We start from the raw sequence: 17410 nt of genomic DNA, 5'->3' as shown, positions 1-17410 counted from the left end.
ATACAGCGTTTGAATTGAATTATAAATAGTTGTAATCATAGATTACGCATTGACATGCATGGATAGATAAAGGGATGTGTTTGGGGAGCACAGAAGGAAAGAAAGATAGAATAACAGATGACAGTATGGATACAATAAATGGATGCACAGGTAGATGGAATGATGAATGAATGCAAGATTGCAGAGAGAGAAAAGGAGGAAAAATAAAGATCAGAAACACAAAAACTCACATATTTACAACAGTTTAGAAAATGGAAGCAAGACATCTGTGAAGTAGTGAAGAGCTGTGAAACTTCAGCAGAGTCACATGACTCTTGAGAACCCAGGCTTTCTACTAATAGGACAGTGAAGTGCAGTGCAGTCAGCCAGCAGTGAGGAACAGGAGTGTAGAGGAAGAGTAAACACAGCACTCCGGTACATCGCCCACCTCTGTGACTGATGAGCGGTCACCCTGGCTGGTTGACTTGGTGACCAGGCGAGCGGCAAACAGCTTTTTGAGTCTCAGGTAGTCATCCAAAACCACATTGAGCAGCGAGCCCTGATTGGATGGCAGCATTGGTCAAGTGGCACCTTATGAACTGAATCGCTTAACATGAATTCTTAATCTCACAAAGAAACATGACCTTACTGTATAGTCTTATACTACTAAAACAAGTCTAGCTTTGGATAAAATAACAAACGTAAAAAGGTTATTCACACTTTGAGTCTAAAATGCACTCAAAATTGTTTTTTTTCTTCTTTTTTTTTAAGAAGAAGCATATTCTGTGCCATGATGGTGTGAAATAATAGCTGTCATGCCAACTTGTTACTGTAAACGGAAGCTTGCTATTCTTGTTTGTAGCATGGAAAGATGCATTTTGTGTGAATGGCCCCTAATGGCTGATCTGAAAATACAACTGAAATAAGTTTGTTGTGTCGGCTGGATGTAAATTTGTAAAGCTTGATATTTTTTGCTTGTTTGTATAGACTGATTATACACGCTCGCCATTTGTAAAAGCAAAATCGAGGCTGCGGTGGGATGAAACCCGGAAGTATCGTTGGGAGTTACATATAAACATTGTGTTCTTGTCTGTATATCTTATTAGCAAAGAGAAAGTGACACAAATTTATAATTTCACCGCCTTCCGAGTGACCCGAAGGTCCGTTCTGATTTAATGGAGAAGATAAAAAGGGATATCAGAGCTCATTTTCAGCTAAGTTAAGGGAAATGGCACTAGTTAGCTAAAGTTTTCTTTTCCAAACACACGTTTTAGATGCCATTTATCAAACTTGAGTTAATGAACTGATTATTTCACTATATTAGACTTGTCATGATACTAAATTAAAAGAAAAACTGTCAATTTCCAGCTAACATTTAAGCATTGTTGATGGCTTTCTTAAAACAGCGCTGATTTGCCATTGTGTTCACGTGCTCAACATAAATGCTTGTGATTGGCCGAGAAGGTCATCAGTTCACCCATCGCTGTTTACAGAGCACAAACACAGACGAGCGATTTGCTGGATGACTCGACTGATCTTGATGGCTGCTTCGTGCTCCAGTCTCCGTGTATCTGTGTTTGCACTGGGTGAAGAGCGGTAAACTGAGTGCAAACACAGATACAAGGACACTGGAGCACGAAGCAGCCGTGAAGATCAGTCGAGTCATCTGCATTTAGCGACGCTTCAATGTTAAGCAACGAGAGCGTGCTACAGAGGACTGTTTTATCGCTTACCGGGCTAACTTACATAGGCTGAAGCAGGAAAGCGTCCCCATGGTGTTTAACTGGTGCCATGAACTGAAGCCTTGGAGGACACTTAAACGTATTACTCTTACAGATGTTGTTTGATGCTAAATTCCTTTTAATTGTTTAAATTAAACTTACTGAATGATATTAAAGTGATGTTTACACTATATCTGCACTTTGAATTTGTGGCAACAGCTGGAGGTTTGTAGTACACAGCATGTTACTGCAATGTTTACAGTGCTGGTTCTATACCTCCAGGTTTCTTCCCACCGCAGCCTCACTTTGGTTCTTTAAAATGGCGGCCGCATGAAATAAGCGTATTGGTTGCTATCAGAAAACGAATTTGGTTTGTTTGTTTGTTTTTGAGTTAAAGGTATCATTCACCCAAAATTTTACTCATTATTCACTTTCCCTCAAGTGGATGCAAACAGCCATGACTTTCTTTAGTCTGTTAAAAAGAGGATATTTTGAAGAAAGCTGAACACCTGTAACCATTGATCTCCATAGTAGAAAAAAAAAACAAATACTATGGAAGTTAATGTTTCCAGGTTTCCAGTTTAAAAAAAAATATCTTCTTTTGTGTTTAAAAGAATAAAGAAACTCAAACAGGATTAGAACAAGTGAAGTAATGACAGTAAATTAAAATAAAGATTTCTGGGTGAACTATCCTTTTAAGGCTGGAAACATTTTAGCCCAGGTTTACAAAAAGGCACATAATACAAAAATCTATTTTCCCGCTATAGACAACAATTCTCTCCAGTGTAGAGGAATGATGTCATGCTCAGTAGATAAAATGGTTTCTCTAAACCCATTTACAATGCTGGTAAGTGAATAATGAAGAATGTTTTTCAAAGTCCAGCCAGTAGATGTCAGATCTGCAGTGAATGTTCTCACCTTAATGGGCCCTTCTCTCATGATTTGCCCTAGTTTGGCAATGTTGTCATACTCCTGAATAGCAGCTCGTAGATATCGGTCATCCTCTGGTTTAGTGGCCTGAGGCTCCCGTCCAAATGTACCCTTTAGAAGTAAAGATATATGTTTAGTACCCTATAAAGCGAAAACTTTAGCTATCTACAAATGCATAAAAAGAGAAGATCACATTTTTTACAATCATAATTTTTTGTGCTGGACTGTCAGTGGAGAAATCAAAGCCTGGATCTGGATCAGGGTAAAAATCTAATATATTATCATTTTCTAATATATTATAGTTTTAAAATTTCAAGTTAGAATTGTATAAAATATTTATAAACACTCAAAATAAACTACAGACTTATTTTAGTTCGCAGGAAATTTTAATGTGACCTTCACATAATTTTCAATTTTTTTTAGATAAAAGTATTTAAATAATTATTTGTGTATGGGTCGTAATAAATACACAGACTAAATTTTAATGCCTTTTAAATATTTTATTTACTATTTTAATATTAGGTACACCTTACTAGTACTGTACACCCTTTTGCCTTCAGAACTACCTTAATCCTTTATGGCATAGATTCAGCAAGGTACTAGAAATATTCCTCAGGGATTTTGGTCCATATTGACATGATAGCATCACACAGTTGCTGCAGATTTATCAGCTGCACATCCATGATGCAAATCTCTCTTTCCACCACATGCCAAAGGTGCTCTATCGGATTGAGCTCTGGTGACTGTAGAGGCCATTTGAGTATCGTAAACTCATTGTCATGTTTAAGAAACCAGTCTGAGATGATTCATGCTTTATGACATGGAGCATTATCCTGCTGGAAATAGCCATCAGAAGATGAGTACACTGTGGTCATAAAGGGATAGAAACGGTCAGCAACAATACTAAGATGGGCTGTGGTGTTGACAAGGTGCTCAATCAGTATTAATCGTCTCAAACTGTGCCAAGAAAATATCCCCCACATTACACCATCACCACCAGTCAGAATGGTTGATACAAGGCAGGATTGATCTATGCTTTCATGTTTTTGATACTACCACCGGAATGTCACAGCAGAAATCAGGACTCATCAGACCAAGCAACGTTTTTCAAATCTTCTATTGTCCAATTTAGCCTGTGTGAGTTGTAGCCTCAGTTTCCTGTTCTTAGCTGACAGGAGTGGCACCTGATGTGGTCTTCTGCTGCTGTGACCATGTCTACATGCCTACATGCATTGAGTTGCTGCCATGTGAATGGCTAATTAGAATTTTCCATTAACAAGCAGTTGGACTGGTGTACCTAATAAAGTGGCCAGCAAGTGCAAAGTTTATTGTTTTAATTATATATAAAAAAAAAACAGTGAAGAAGTCACTTTAGTAATCTACAAATGCATAAATAGAGAAGATGAAATTTTTCGCAAGCAATATTTTTTTAATTTGGGTTGTCAGTGGAGAAATCGCGGTCTGGATCACGATCAGGGTAAATATTTCAATTAAATAAATGTTATTGTTCCATCAAAAATATTTAAAAACACTCAGAATAAACTATAGACTTATTTTAATTTCCATGACATTTTAATGTGACCTTACACACAAAAACAAAGGCACGCGAACTGTCACTGAGGTGGTACCTTTTCAAATGGTACACATTTGTACTTAAAGGGTAAATATTGGTACTGTACCTCAAAAGTATATATTAGTACCTAAAAATTTTAAGAGGAACACCTTTGTACTTATTAGGTACTAATATGTACCCTTGTGGCATTAATATCTACCTTTTAGGTACAAATTTGTACCTTTTGTGAAGGTGCCAGCCCAGTGACAGCTCGAGTACTCTGAGCGGGTGGTGATCATATTTTTTAATACAATTATTTAAACAAATATTTATGTGTGGGTGTTAATAATAATATACAGAAACAAATGTAATGCCTTTTATATATTTTATTTACTATTTTAATATAAAGTTTATTCTTTAATAAAAAAATTATTTAAATAAAGTGAAGGAGTCACTTTAGGAATCTACATGTTATTTTGAGTGTGTGTATTACATGTGTTCGAGCTGGGCTGTTCCAGAGGTCTGCAATGTCACTCAGGTCTTCAGGAAGGTCGTCCTCGTGCTCCGCCTGGGCTGCTAACTCCAGATTCCTGCAGAAAGGGTCCAGCCACACTGGATTTGCTCTACAAAAGAGAGACAGATCATCATTGTGATACAATTCATTAAACTACATCATTTAGTCCAGGGGTCTCAAACTCAATTCCTGGAGGGTCACAACCCTGCATAGTTTAGTTCCAAACCTACTGCAACACACTTACCTGTAGGCTTCAAACAAGCCTGAAGCCTGTGTTTAATTAGGGTTGGAACTAAACTGCTGAGCAGAGTAGAGCTTGACTGCTGTGATTTAGTCTATTCCAGATAGGCACAATCATTCCGAACATAGTTGGACAGTTTCACCAATGTAAAAATTGTTCAACCTCAAAACACGCAATACATGCGTGTGCCTCATGCAGGTGAGTGGGCTTGACAAACCACCTGTAGAAAACACACTCTTGCTGACAGTTTAACTGTCACTTGCACCAGTTTTGCACCAGACACTTTCTTAAAATCACTCATTATATCTCTTTAAAAAAAAAAAAAACATTGTGCATTTATGAAGTGTGTTTCACACAGATGAATGTGTTTGACAAACCACCTGTAAAAAACACTATTCTCCCTACCCCTTACTCTAGCACTCAATTCTCTGAGCACTAATAGTTCACTTGTATGATAAGCACTTCTTGTGTTTATTGCCTCTACTTGTTAAATCACTGAATGCCTCAAGACACTTTGGACAAAAGTGTCTGCTAAATACCTAAATGTAAAGCCATGTGACCAGTGTCTGGCTCTCTCACCCTTCAAACGTGTACTTGTTAGTGTTGGGCATATCCAGAATATCCATCAAGCCCTGATTTCCTGCAGATAAACAGAGAAAGACCAAACACACTGTTACTGTAACAACACAACACCATGCCAGCTCTTCTTTTAAAGGATTAGAATCTGCTTCCTCCAAACAGCATGATGGGACAGTCCCAGCAACTTACCTGTGGAGCCTGCAACTACTGCCTTCAGCTTCCTTTTATGCCTGTTAAAAATTAAAATGTAAATAAAATGAGATGCTTGCAAACCCCTTAGATCGGGAAGCATTTAACAGGAAGTGAGTCTAATATTTTAAGAAAATCTAATCCTTTATCATTAGAAGTGTTAAAAAGTTTGCACAAAAAAATGAAAATGTATTCCCTCTGAAGTGGATCAAATCCTTTATGAGTTTCTTTGACTGTTGATCACAAAAGAAGATATTTTTGAATAATATAGACTTCCATGTAAGGAAAAAGGCTACTAGTTATTAACATTCTTCAAAATATCTTCTTTTGTGTTCAACAGCTAAAAGAAACTGAGGATAAATTCGGAAAAAGTATAAAGTAATTGTTTTAATATATAAATTTGTCTATAATGGTTCTAAGATTATATAAAATATAATGTCCGAATCTGTTCAAGAGTACTCACACTGTGCGGTAATACCAGTTCATCAGGATAAACAACATGGCAGCAAGAAAGAGTAAAACTGCCAGAATGATGATGGCCATCTGAAACACACAAACACAAGTTTATGCTGTTTACAGGGTTCCCACACTTTCATCAACAGCAGATTTAAGGACTTTTTAAAGCACCATTCATTTAAGTATCAAGCACCCCAGCATATGTAGTGCAATTAAAGTCCTTACTGTACTTAACATTTCACTTACACTTAATATTTAGGTCACGCTTTATTTTGATAGTGGTTTATTTTGGTGGGGTTAGAGTTAGGGTTAGAGTAAGTTGACATGTACTTAGTTTCTTATAGTCAGTTAAATGTCTGTTGAAGGAGCAGAATCAACAGATATTATGCAGAAAGTCTACTATTTAAATGGACCATCAAAATAAAGTGACCAGTTTTTACGTTAAAAATGTCAGAGTAATTTTTAAAATTTTTAAAGTCATCTTTAAAAAACTTTAATAAAATGTGCTGAATTTAATACTGGTAATGTGTAAATGCGATTTCTGAAATATTGCTAAAATATCAGTGTTCTTGCAGTGTGATTTAAATTCAATATTTTTAATTTAAGATTATCAAATTTTGAGTATTGAGCATAAATAAAGGGGAAAAATTATTAAATCAACCAAAAAATTAATAAAAAAAAATAAATGAAAAAATAAATTAATAAAAAATAAAATAAATGAAAATAAACAAAATATTGATAAAAATAAGTAAATGGAGAAAGTAAATAAATGAAATAAATAAATTAATAAAATGAAAAAATAAATTAATAAAAATTAATTAATAAAAACAATTAAATAAAAAGAAAAATAAATTAATAAAAATAAAATAAATAAAAATAAGTGAATAAAAAATATTAAAATAAAAACTAAATAAATATATGAAAAATAAATAAATAGAAAAATAAAAATATTGCTGGTTGTGGTTTTATTTCAAAGCTAAAAACAAATGTAATTTTTTGAATGTATTTGTTTATTTAACAGGAACATTGCTATACAAAGACAGACGATGCAGCGTACTCGGGGCATGTAGCATAAAGCTAATTTAATTTAATTTAATTAAAAAAAAAAAAAAACATGATAATGCCAAAAATATGCACATTTCAAATTTAATTCAACCACTTTCAAAGACTTGTGTTTGTTTTTGAGCACTTTCCAGGCCTTGAATCCCAATGTCTGAAATTTAAGTAATATTAAGTACTTTCAAGAAATGTGGTAACATTTAGAAAAAAAATATTGATATAGACTATTTTGAGGGATGTAAACAAAAACAATGGTGCCAATGCATTTCCTGTTTTAAATTTTTAGCTTTGGAGAATCCAAAAAGAGCCCCATATTGATAAATGATGTTATGATGTTTTAACATTAAGTTATGATTGAATTGCTTCTTGTTACAGTTCTGAAATAGTTTGATAACAAGCAGGAAATGTTTATGGGCCAATAAAATCACCACATTGAAATGGTACTAAAGCACATATAGCACACACGCACCTGTAATGTGGTGAGGTCATCCGGTGCGCGTGCAGTTACAGCAGGCTGGACATCAAGAATGTTGTAGTTTCGAAAAAGATTCCTCAACTGCTCCTTGTTCTCGTCGATCATCTGAATCACTCTGAAAACCAATGATCATTTGAGACTGTGGATAACACTATTCAAACACAACAAATCTCTGTATAAGCAGGGTTCTTTAACTAGGAAAACCTACAAAAGCATCTATTTTTGGGGGGTTTAATAAAGTTTTGATTATTAAATAGAGGCAATAAGAATTGACAAAAAAATGTTTCTTGGGATTTTTGATAATTACAATTGATACTTAGTGTGTTTTTGTGCTAGATTAAGCCAATCGTGGATAAATAACAGGGTTTCTACAGGTTTCATTAAGTCAAATTTAAGACATTTTAAGACCTTTTTAAAACCATTATGAATGAAATTTTAGACTTACACAAGGCTTTAAAGAACTTTAATAAAATGTGTTGCATTTAAACCTGGTAATGTTTGAATGCGGTTTCTAAAATATTGATAAAATATCTGTGTTATTGTAAATATTTGAGTTTAATATTTTTATTTAAGATTTTCTAATTTTTTACATTCAGTTTTTGACAACTGAGTATAAAAAAAATAAAAAATTATATTAATTAAAAAAATTAAAACTAATGAATAAAAAATGTAATTATTAAAAAATTCAACAAATAAAAATAAATAAATGAAAATAAATTAATAAAATAGGTAAATGTAAAAATAAAGTAAATAATGAAAAAAATAAAACATAAAATAAAGAAAAATAAACAAATAAAAAAAGTTATAAAAATTAAACTAAATAAATAAAATAAGTAAATAAAAAATATTATACAAAAAAAAATAAATAAATAAATTTAAAAAAATTAAATGACAACTAATGCCTTTTCTTAATAGTCTTGATCTGAAACAAAGTGTAAAACTAAATCTAAGTGTCACACAAATATTTAAAACAGTCAAAATAAATGATAAATCCATGGTAAAATGTTCCCAACATATTATATTATATTATATTATATTATATTATATTATATTATATTATATTATATTATATTATATTATATTATATTATATTATATTATATTATATTATATAAAAATCTTTAAATTATATTAGAATGAATATTATCAACATTATTATATATAAATACAGTATACGCACATGCATGGAAGTATACGCAACCTTATACAGTTAATGTTTGCAATATAACCCTTACTTCTCCACATCCAGAATACGGTTGGTCTGCTTGTTGACCACATGAATCAGCACATCAGTCTGAGCGAAGTTCACTCTTCCTTTTTTATCCACATGGAACTAAAAGAATAAAACATCCCATTCACTCATTTGCATCACAAGAGAAGTGTTCAATCTTACACACAAGTCAGTTATAATAGTTCTCATGTCAATAATCAATACACACACACACACACACACACACACACACACACACCTGCACATCATCAGTGTTGACTATGGCTCCTGTGATGTTGGACAGCAGGTTTATGAACTCCTCCTGAAAGAGCCGGACTCGCTCTGGGATCTCATTGATGACGATTTTCACCCGCTGGTCGTCTCTCAGAATGTAAATGCTCACCAGAGCTACGTCGCTGTGTCCGGCCAGATCTCTTGCCAAAACCTCCACGATAAAATAACCCGGAGCGTAAGCCATAAAGAGGTCAAACGTGCAGATGATTCCGTCAGTCTCACCTGAAAAAAAAACAAATGATCAGGACATGAAATTCAAATACACTGATCAGCGAGAGAGTAGAACATACAGACCGATGATGAAGACGTTTCCCATTTCTTCAGAGTCATTGGAGTGCAGTTTGATGTAGCGGATGGACAGAATGTGATAGAGAACCAGACTGTTGTTGCCAATGTCATTGTCAATGGCCTGAACCCGGATCAGATCCGATCCCACTTTAGCATCTGCAGCAACACCTGACAGAAAGAGAGACAGTGATTTCCTCTGGGCTTTAAAAAGTATGTAATAATCATAAAAACATATGTTAAAATGTAAAGGATTTCTACAATGAATAAAATAAAAAATAAATAATTTAAATAATACATATGTAAATAAATATGTAAAATGTATAAATATGTCATAATTTAAATAATAAACACATAGGAAATATGTCAATTAATATTTTATAGTAATATATATTTTATTATTAATATATAACTTAAATAATTAAATTAACTATATTAATATTTATATTATACAATAAAATAAAATACATTTCTAAAAAAATAATGTTTCTGATTTATGATTTTTAATTAGGGATGTAACGATTCACAGTGAGTCGATTGAAAATCAATTCAAATATGTGACAATTCAACAGTGAAATGTTGAATGTATCGGAGAGGGGTCTGGATGCAGTCCTGGTGCAGTGCAATCTGAGCTGTGTCCAATGCTTTGTAATGGGCTCACCTAACCCCACCCCTAACCCTACCCCTCACAGTGACGTCACTCGCTCCATTTGAGTGCATAGGGTCTGACATTGCATCGCTGAGTGATGCATGTCAGCTTGCATCTATCTGGCTGCATCCAGATACTATTGATGAATCGCGATACAAGTTTTGAACAGAGGGGGCACTGTTTACAGGTGATATTTCTGTAAAAAAAAATGTTAAATCCCAACACACACAGTAACAGTTTGTTTATATTAATGAGTAATCTTTAGTTTGTATTACTCTTTCTTGTTTTTAAAATAGCAATTTAGTTTTAGCAAAATATATAATATTTTGCAAAAATGTGCAGCATTTAAGAAAAAAACGAAAGGGCTCTTGTTCACCTTAAATTTGTTTTAAAAAAATTAGGTAAAAAAATCGTGACTAAATCATGAATCACACCGAATCGTGAGTCAGGTGAATAGCTACATCCCTGTTTTTAGTTATGCATTTTCTTCTGAAAAATGCGATTTCTTCCTCCATATTTAAAAATCTTTTGTTTTTGTTTTTTTATTCAGTGGTCTCTTAATTTCTTCTATATAATTTATTATTATGAATGATCTATTATTATATTAAATGGATAGTTAAAGACTCCACAAATACGCATGTTAAAGACTAAGGGCCCTATCCTACAACCGGCGCAAGGGGCGACACAATTGTTGTTTGCTAGTTTCAGCTTGGCACAAGAGTTGCTTTGACGTTTTGCGCTAGGCTGTTTAAATAGCAAATGCATTTGCACTCATTTGTGCGCCCATAGGTGTTCTGGTCTAAAAAAGGAGGCGTGTTGAGGCGCATTGCTGGCGAGTTGCTATTTTGAGGAACTATAATAGACTGTTTAATAGACCAGATCAAAGCCGGTCTATAGTCCAGAGCGCGTTAGTTGTGCGCCTCGCTTACACATTGCTTAATACACACAGGGTGTACAGCAATACGCAAATATCTTTACATATGAAAAGAATTAAAGGATTAAAATATTACAAAACATATTATTTTCTAGCCTACATAAATATAAAAACCTTTCATGCCTTCAACTCGAGGGGGCTTTTTCAGTTAATTTATAACAATTTGCTTTTGTATAATGTTATTATTATTAGCAGTATTGTTTATTATATGCATATTTATATTTGTTTTATTAAAAACAAGCTTAGGTTTGTCCACCTGTCAGCTTTTGTACCATTAGGAGCATAGCATGTGTATTTGGATATAACTCAGTTTTCTGAACACACTTCGTTATTATTTATTCAGTCATTTGCTGGAAATAGAACTGAATTTGGAAATAGTTGTGAAACAAATCTTTGCACTTAACAAACAAAATTATTTATGTATAGGCTAATGGATGTTTGTGGGTACAACAAGTTTTCCAATCCACGAAAGTGAAAGTAAAGAACGCGGAGGCTCGTCTCTCATTCTCGCCTGTATGCTCTGGTAAACTGTTTTCTTACTAGTGAAACGCTCAGCTTTGACATGACTGTTTACCTGTGGTGTACTCCAGCTTCGTGAATCTTGGTGACTGGTCATTGATGTCCTCCAGGAAGATTCTCACCTCCTGTAATGTGGGGTCACGGCTGGGGTCAAGCACCTGAGCCCGCTGTGACCTCTGACCTTTCGGAGGAGTCCAGTTGCGGTTACTTGAGGCTTTAACGATGATGGAGTACACTGGGATTTCTTCCCGATCCAGATCTTTCTTGACCCGTAAAACACCACTAACACTCAAAGCAAAGTTTCCACCGGTGTCACCTCCTAAAGAAAATCAATGATGGAGTTTTAAAAAATGATCAACATTCACTGAATACAGTCAGTACCACAAAAGTGCAAACACTTTTAATAAATAGAGATATCAAAAATTGTTGCTATAATTCTGTCTAGTAAGATAAAGGGCCAGGACAAAAAAAAAAAAAAAAATTCAATAAAAATATATCGTATTCAACACAGTATTATATGCACATTTATAGAAATTGATTTGATCATTCATAATCCAATGCATACAGAGCATCTGCTGACTTCACCTAACATACCTACTATAAACTGGTAAGTAAGGGCTGTATATTAGCATGCTATTTTGACCATAGTCGTTGTTCTGCTTACGTATACACAATTTCATATATGGAAATACATTTAAATCACAAATATAATGTACAAGTTCATCTATCTGTCCATCTTTCTTTCTTTTTTTCTTTCTTTCTTTTTGAAAATCTATCTATCTATCTATCTATCTATCTATCTATCTATCTATCTATCTATCTATCTATCTGTCTATCTGTCTATCTGTCTATCTGTCTGTCTGTCTGTCTGTCTGTCTGTCTGTCTATCTATATGTCTGTCTGTCTGTCTATCTATCTATATGTCTGTCTGTCTGTCTATCTATCTATCCATCTATCTTTCTTTCAGTCTATCTTTCTGTCTGTCTGTCGGCCTGTCTATGTATTTTATTTATTAGAATTACATATACATACAAATATACATACAAATATATTATATACATATACAATATTTTGTCTTATTTCTAGTCCAAATATATTGAAATTCTAAAGCCAAGAAGCATTTTTAGACAACTAAAAAAATGTTTTTTGTTTTCAGAAATATAAGTCAAAATTAAGCGTGTTTTCCCTTAAAACAATGAAAATATACTGCCAATTGGATAAGCAAAATGCTTTCAGTTTGAAATAAGATTATTTTACCTCATTAGCATTAAAGGGGTGTTCCACTACAATATCACATTTTAAACTTAAGTTGATGTGTGATGAAGCTGTGTGAACATAAACAACATCTCTGAATGTAAAATGCTCGAAGTTCAATGCAAAGTGAGACATTGGCTTTTACAGAGTTAGCTTAGCAAAGCCTACAGTGAACAAAGTTTGGGGACAACAAAAAAGGCACATTCGAGTTAATGATGTCATAAAAGCTTTAGGCTACGAGTATACACCCCGTGCAGTAAAGGGATATGGCCAGATGCCCTGTAATGTTATAGCAGAGATGCTTCATGGTAACATGGAGCCGATCTGCGAATCGCAACACATTATGTTAGCTGACCAATCAGAGCCTCTTGTGGGTGGGAAATTCAGAGAAATTGGAAAATATGACCGTCATTTTCATGTCAGCTGAATATAAAATCAAAGTAAGATATATGAAAAAATAACGTGACTTTCTACAAGTGAAGCATAAGCACACATTGCTTTGCATCTTATAAACAAAACAAAGACTTAGTTATCTGGAAAATGGATTTTGATTTAAGAATTTTTAGAAATTCAAACTAAAAACAAAGCAACAAAAACTTCAAGCAAAAATAGTTTTTTTGCAGTGTAAATGTTCAAACATTTTAACCATAATTATATACATAGGTTCATATAGAGTCGGGAACCTTTTTTGGCAAATGCATTTTTTAGAGAGCCATTGGGGATATATAAGCATCACATGTCGAGCAAGTCCATGTGTTAAAGATAATTTATAGAATTTTTTTTTTTTGCCATTAGCACTCATGAATGTTGTTTGAATTTATGTGCGCAAGGTTACCATAGAAATATATGTTGCATAACCTTTATTGGTGTTTAATTCAAGTTAATCCACAGTGCTGTACATGCGCATTGAAATGTCATTTTATTTTTATTCTTAATCATTTTGCTGTAAAAATATACAAAAAAAAAGGTCATTTTAATTGTATTGTCAATAGGAAACTAATTTTTAGAGACAGTTTTAATTTTTTATTGAAGGGAGACAGCTGGAGAGCCACATATTTTTGGTCAAAGAGCCACATGTGGCTCCCGAGTCATATGTTCCCTACCCCTGGTATAGAGTAAGGCCACATATCAGATTTCATTATTGGGGCAGTTTACATGGGAACGTTTCATTTCAGAATCTTTTGCTGACGCAACAAAGTTGTGCAAAATTGAGCATTTCACTGGTAACTTCAGGAGGAAATAATATATTAAGAAAGTCAGTAGTTGATCAAGAGTGTTCTGTCTAAGTTCACTGACCTTCAGAAACAGTTAAAGTCAACATTATTAGCCCTCCTGTAATTTTTTATGTTAATGATGTTAAACAGAGCAAGGAATTTTCACAGTATTTCTTCTGTATAAAGTCTTATTTGTTTTATTTCAGCTAGAATAAAAGCAGTTTTTTTATTTCATTTTAAAACAATGTTATCTCAATATTATTATCCCCCTTAAGCAATTTTTTTTTTTTTACAGAACAATCATTATACAATGACTTGTCAAACTACCCTAACTTGCCTAATTAACCTAGTTAAGTCTTGAAATGTCACTTTAAGCTGAATACTAGTATCTTGAAAAATATCTAGTCAAATATTATTTTCTGTCATCATGGCAAAAATAAAATAAATCAGTTATTAGAGATGAGTTATTAAAAGTATTATGTTTAGAAATGTGTTGAAAAAAATCAGAGGTGAAGAAACAGTTACTTTAAATGATAAGGCATAAACTTCTACTCCTTGAATGATGCATGACTGTGGAGCATATTTAAGGTGTACTATTGTGTCCGCACCTGCGATGAAGTAGTAGACGATGGCATTAGAGCCTTCGTCTGCATCCACTGCTCCAGTCACATTACCCACAACAGTTCCAGGAGAAGAGTGCTCCGGTACAGACAGAGACTGATACGGCAAACTTCCTCTCTAAAACACATGCAATACACAAAAATCAAGACTTAAGCAATAAGGGGTGAGAAAATGTCCAAGCTTTGCAAGTTATGACGTAAAAAAGTACTCCACACTATGTCTACTGTGTTATATCAGAACTATAATCTTTAAGCTGAAAACACAATGTGCTACAAGCTTTCTGTTGTCTTTTAAAGTATTTTAGTGTAATTCTAAACATGCTGAACAAGCTTCTTTTTGCTATGCCATCTTATTTCTAGAAAATAAATGAAAGAATAGTTTTTTTCTGATCCCAATGTAAAACGAATAATGATTTATTAAATTAATGAGTAATGACTTACAGAAGTCACTAACATGTACCTCAGTGTGACAGCAGTTTATATAGTCTACCAAAAAACCTTTCAACACATATACATGAACATAATATACATGGTATATTTAGAAAACATTATAATTTGATGACATTAAAGACTCTAGTTATGAATCACAGCACAAAAAAGTCCCAAAATACTGATTTATAACTATGTGCTATGTTGTAATAATTTTTATTTATGTGCTGTTGTGCTTCAAAATACTAGCTTTATGTCAGTTATTTTTATCACCTAACATTACACTTATAATTGTATTCATTTTAATAATTACATACTATAATAATTATGTTGACTCATTTTCCAAATTGTTGTTCCATAAGTTTATTTTTCATTATTTTGCCTAAAGGTTCAATAAAATACTGCATAAAATAGTAATAAATTAAATACTTTGGTTATATATCAGGCTTCACTGTATTTATTCTACTTCTGGCCTACAAAATCTACTTGAGAAAACTGTATCAGCTGTTTTATTTGTTTATTTTTAAAATAATAATAATAATTTTAAAAAACTTACCGGAGGTTTAAGGAAGACAGGTTCATTGTCATCAATGTCAGACAGAGCCACCTGCAGTGGCTGCATGGTCTCATAAGGGACAGGCTGCCCTAGGTCATACGCCACCACAACCAGCTACACACAAACACACAGAATTACATTATTTACTTTTTTGACACTTTTCTTCTGTTTTCATATTTTAAGCGTTTTGAATTTTTGTCATTAACGCTTTTCCCACCAGCATTTTTTTTTTTTATAGTTGCCAGCCACCACCGCATTTTTGATGATTTTCACCTAAATCTGACAGCCCTCAAAATGTTTTCTGCCATATCACCAACCGAGCCCCTGCTTTTAACCACACATTTTTTTATTCTATATCCATGTGTTCATGTTTTATCATCATGCTTTATATATATAAAGAGTGTGAAGAGTTTACATGCAAAAGCTCTTTGAAAGCCATTTGATAATTTCTACTAAAAGTAGCATTTTTCTCCTGTTTGCAGGCTCAGTTAGGAACTTTGACTAACTGCAGTCTAGCCAAGGGCTCTGTATGAGAAAGTCTTACCTATGTCTGTGGGTGTCACTATTCAAAATTAAAGCACAGCTTTCCGCTTATAATGTCTTATTGCTCATCGCCATAAATTAAAATAAGGACGCATGACAGCTGAGCGGGACAAAATAAACCATGAAACTCTGACCAATGTAAGAAGAGTTTACTTGCATGTGACTTGTTTTAGCTCTTTTGGTCCGTTTAGAAACTTTGCTGTGTGAAAGCGAACCGCACTAAGAACAAAGAGCAACATTGTAACAATTTAAATCCTTGTTTCCGAATAAATTAATCAATTCACAGGTGTGAAGCACCCTAAAGCATGAGGTGATGTAAAAAAAAATTATCCATTTAAGGTGGAAGTGACAAATTACAAGCTTTGGATCTTTAAATCAGGTTTATATCCTCTAAAACCTGAATTTTGTCAGTTTGGGAACACACTAGCTTATAAATATCCTTAAAACTAACAAAACTAATATCTAAAAAGCTGGTAACACTTTATTTTGATGGTCCATTTGAGTATTAGTAGACTGTCTGCTTAATATCTGTTGATTCTGCTCCTTCGACAGACATTTAACTGACTATAAGAAACTTTGCAAGTTCATTTCAACTTACACTAACCCTAACCCCAACCTAACAGTCTACTTATAATCTATTAAGAATTATGTAGATGCAATGTAACTTAAACTCAACAAACGGACCATCAAAATAAACTGTGAGCTAAAAACTTTTAATTTCAAGGGTTTATTAATGACCTTTCATGCCTCTCGATTGCCAGGATATTGGGTCAATGGCAGGGAAAGAGTTAAAGTGCAACACTAAACATCCACTGGCCTTTGATTGGCCATGGTTATAAATCAAGACTTACGCTGTACAGGGCTTGTTTCTCTCTGTCCAGCTTAACCGCAGTAGTGATCACTCCTGTCACAGCGTCAATATGGAAGTTCTCCCAGTCTCTGTTTCCAGCTCCGGTCTGCAGGAAACTGTAGCGAACCTCTCCGTTCACCCCTTCATCCTCATCTGTGGCAAACACTTCATAGACTACCAGTCCAGGAGGCTGTTCCTGCATTGACAAACACACACACAAAACATAAGAGAATGTGATGTCTGACTTTATTGAAACACAGGTCATCTAATGTCAAACAGCCCTGATATAGAGAATCAAATATGACAAACCACCATGTGACAGATCTGGGTCAAAGCATTGAACAGCAAAGACTCATGTT

General features: G+C 33.8%; 1 protein-coding gene across 3 annotated transcripts in view; it reads right to left on the bottom strand.

Moving 5' to 3' along the window:
- cdh23 (cadherin-related 23) overlaps window positions 1-17410 on the bottom strand; it is a 473177-nt gene that overhangs the window by 10944 nt on the left and 444823 nt on the right. For all 3 annotated transcript variants that reach the window (XM_073919489.1, NM_214809.1, XM_073919490.1), the window contains 14 exon segments: window positions 17053-17247; window positions 15659-15772; window positions 14662-14791; window positions 11641-11904; window positions 9493-9654; window positions 9164-9420; window positions 8930-9027; window positions 7690-7810; window positions 6169-6248; window positions 5706-5746; window positions 5517-5577; window positions 4676-4805; window positions 2619-2741; window positions 428-538 (listed from right to left, as the gene is read on the bottom strand). In XM_073919489.1, coding sequence (XP_073775590.1) covers window positions 428-538; window positions 2619-2741; window positions 4676-4805; window positions 5517-5577; window positions 5706-5746; window positions 6169-6248; window positions 7690-7810; window positions 8930-9027; window positions 9164-9420; window positions 9493-9654; window positions 11641-11904; window positions 14662-14791; window positions 15659-15772; window positions 17053-17247 — 1887 coding nt within the window.

Source organism: Danio rerio, chromosome 13, assembly GCF_049306965.1.
Source record: "Danio rerio strain Tuebingen ecotype United States chromosome 13, GRCz12tu, whole genome shotgun sequence".
NCBI lineage: Eukaryota > Metazoa > Chordata > Actinopteri > Cypriniformes > Danionidae > Danio > Danio rerio.
Note: the sequence above shows the minus strand (reverse complement) of the source record. Positions and strands in the feature narration are given on the sequence as shown.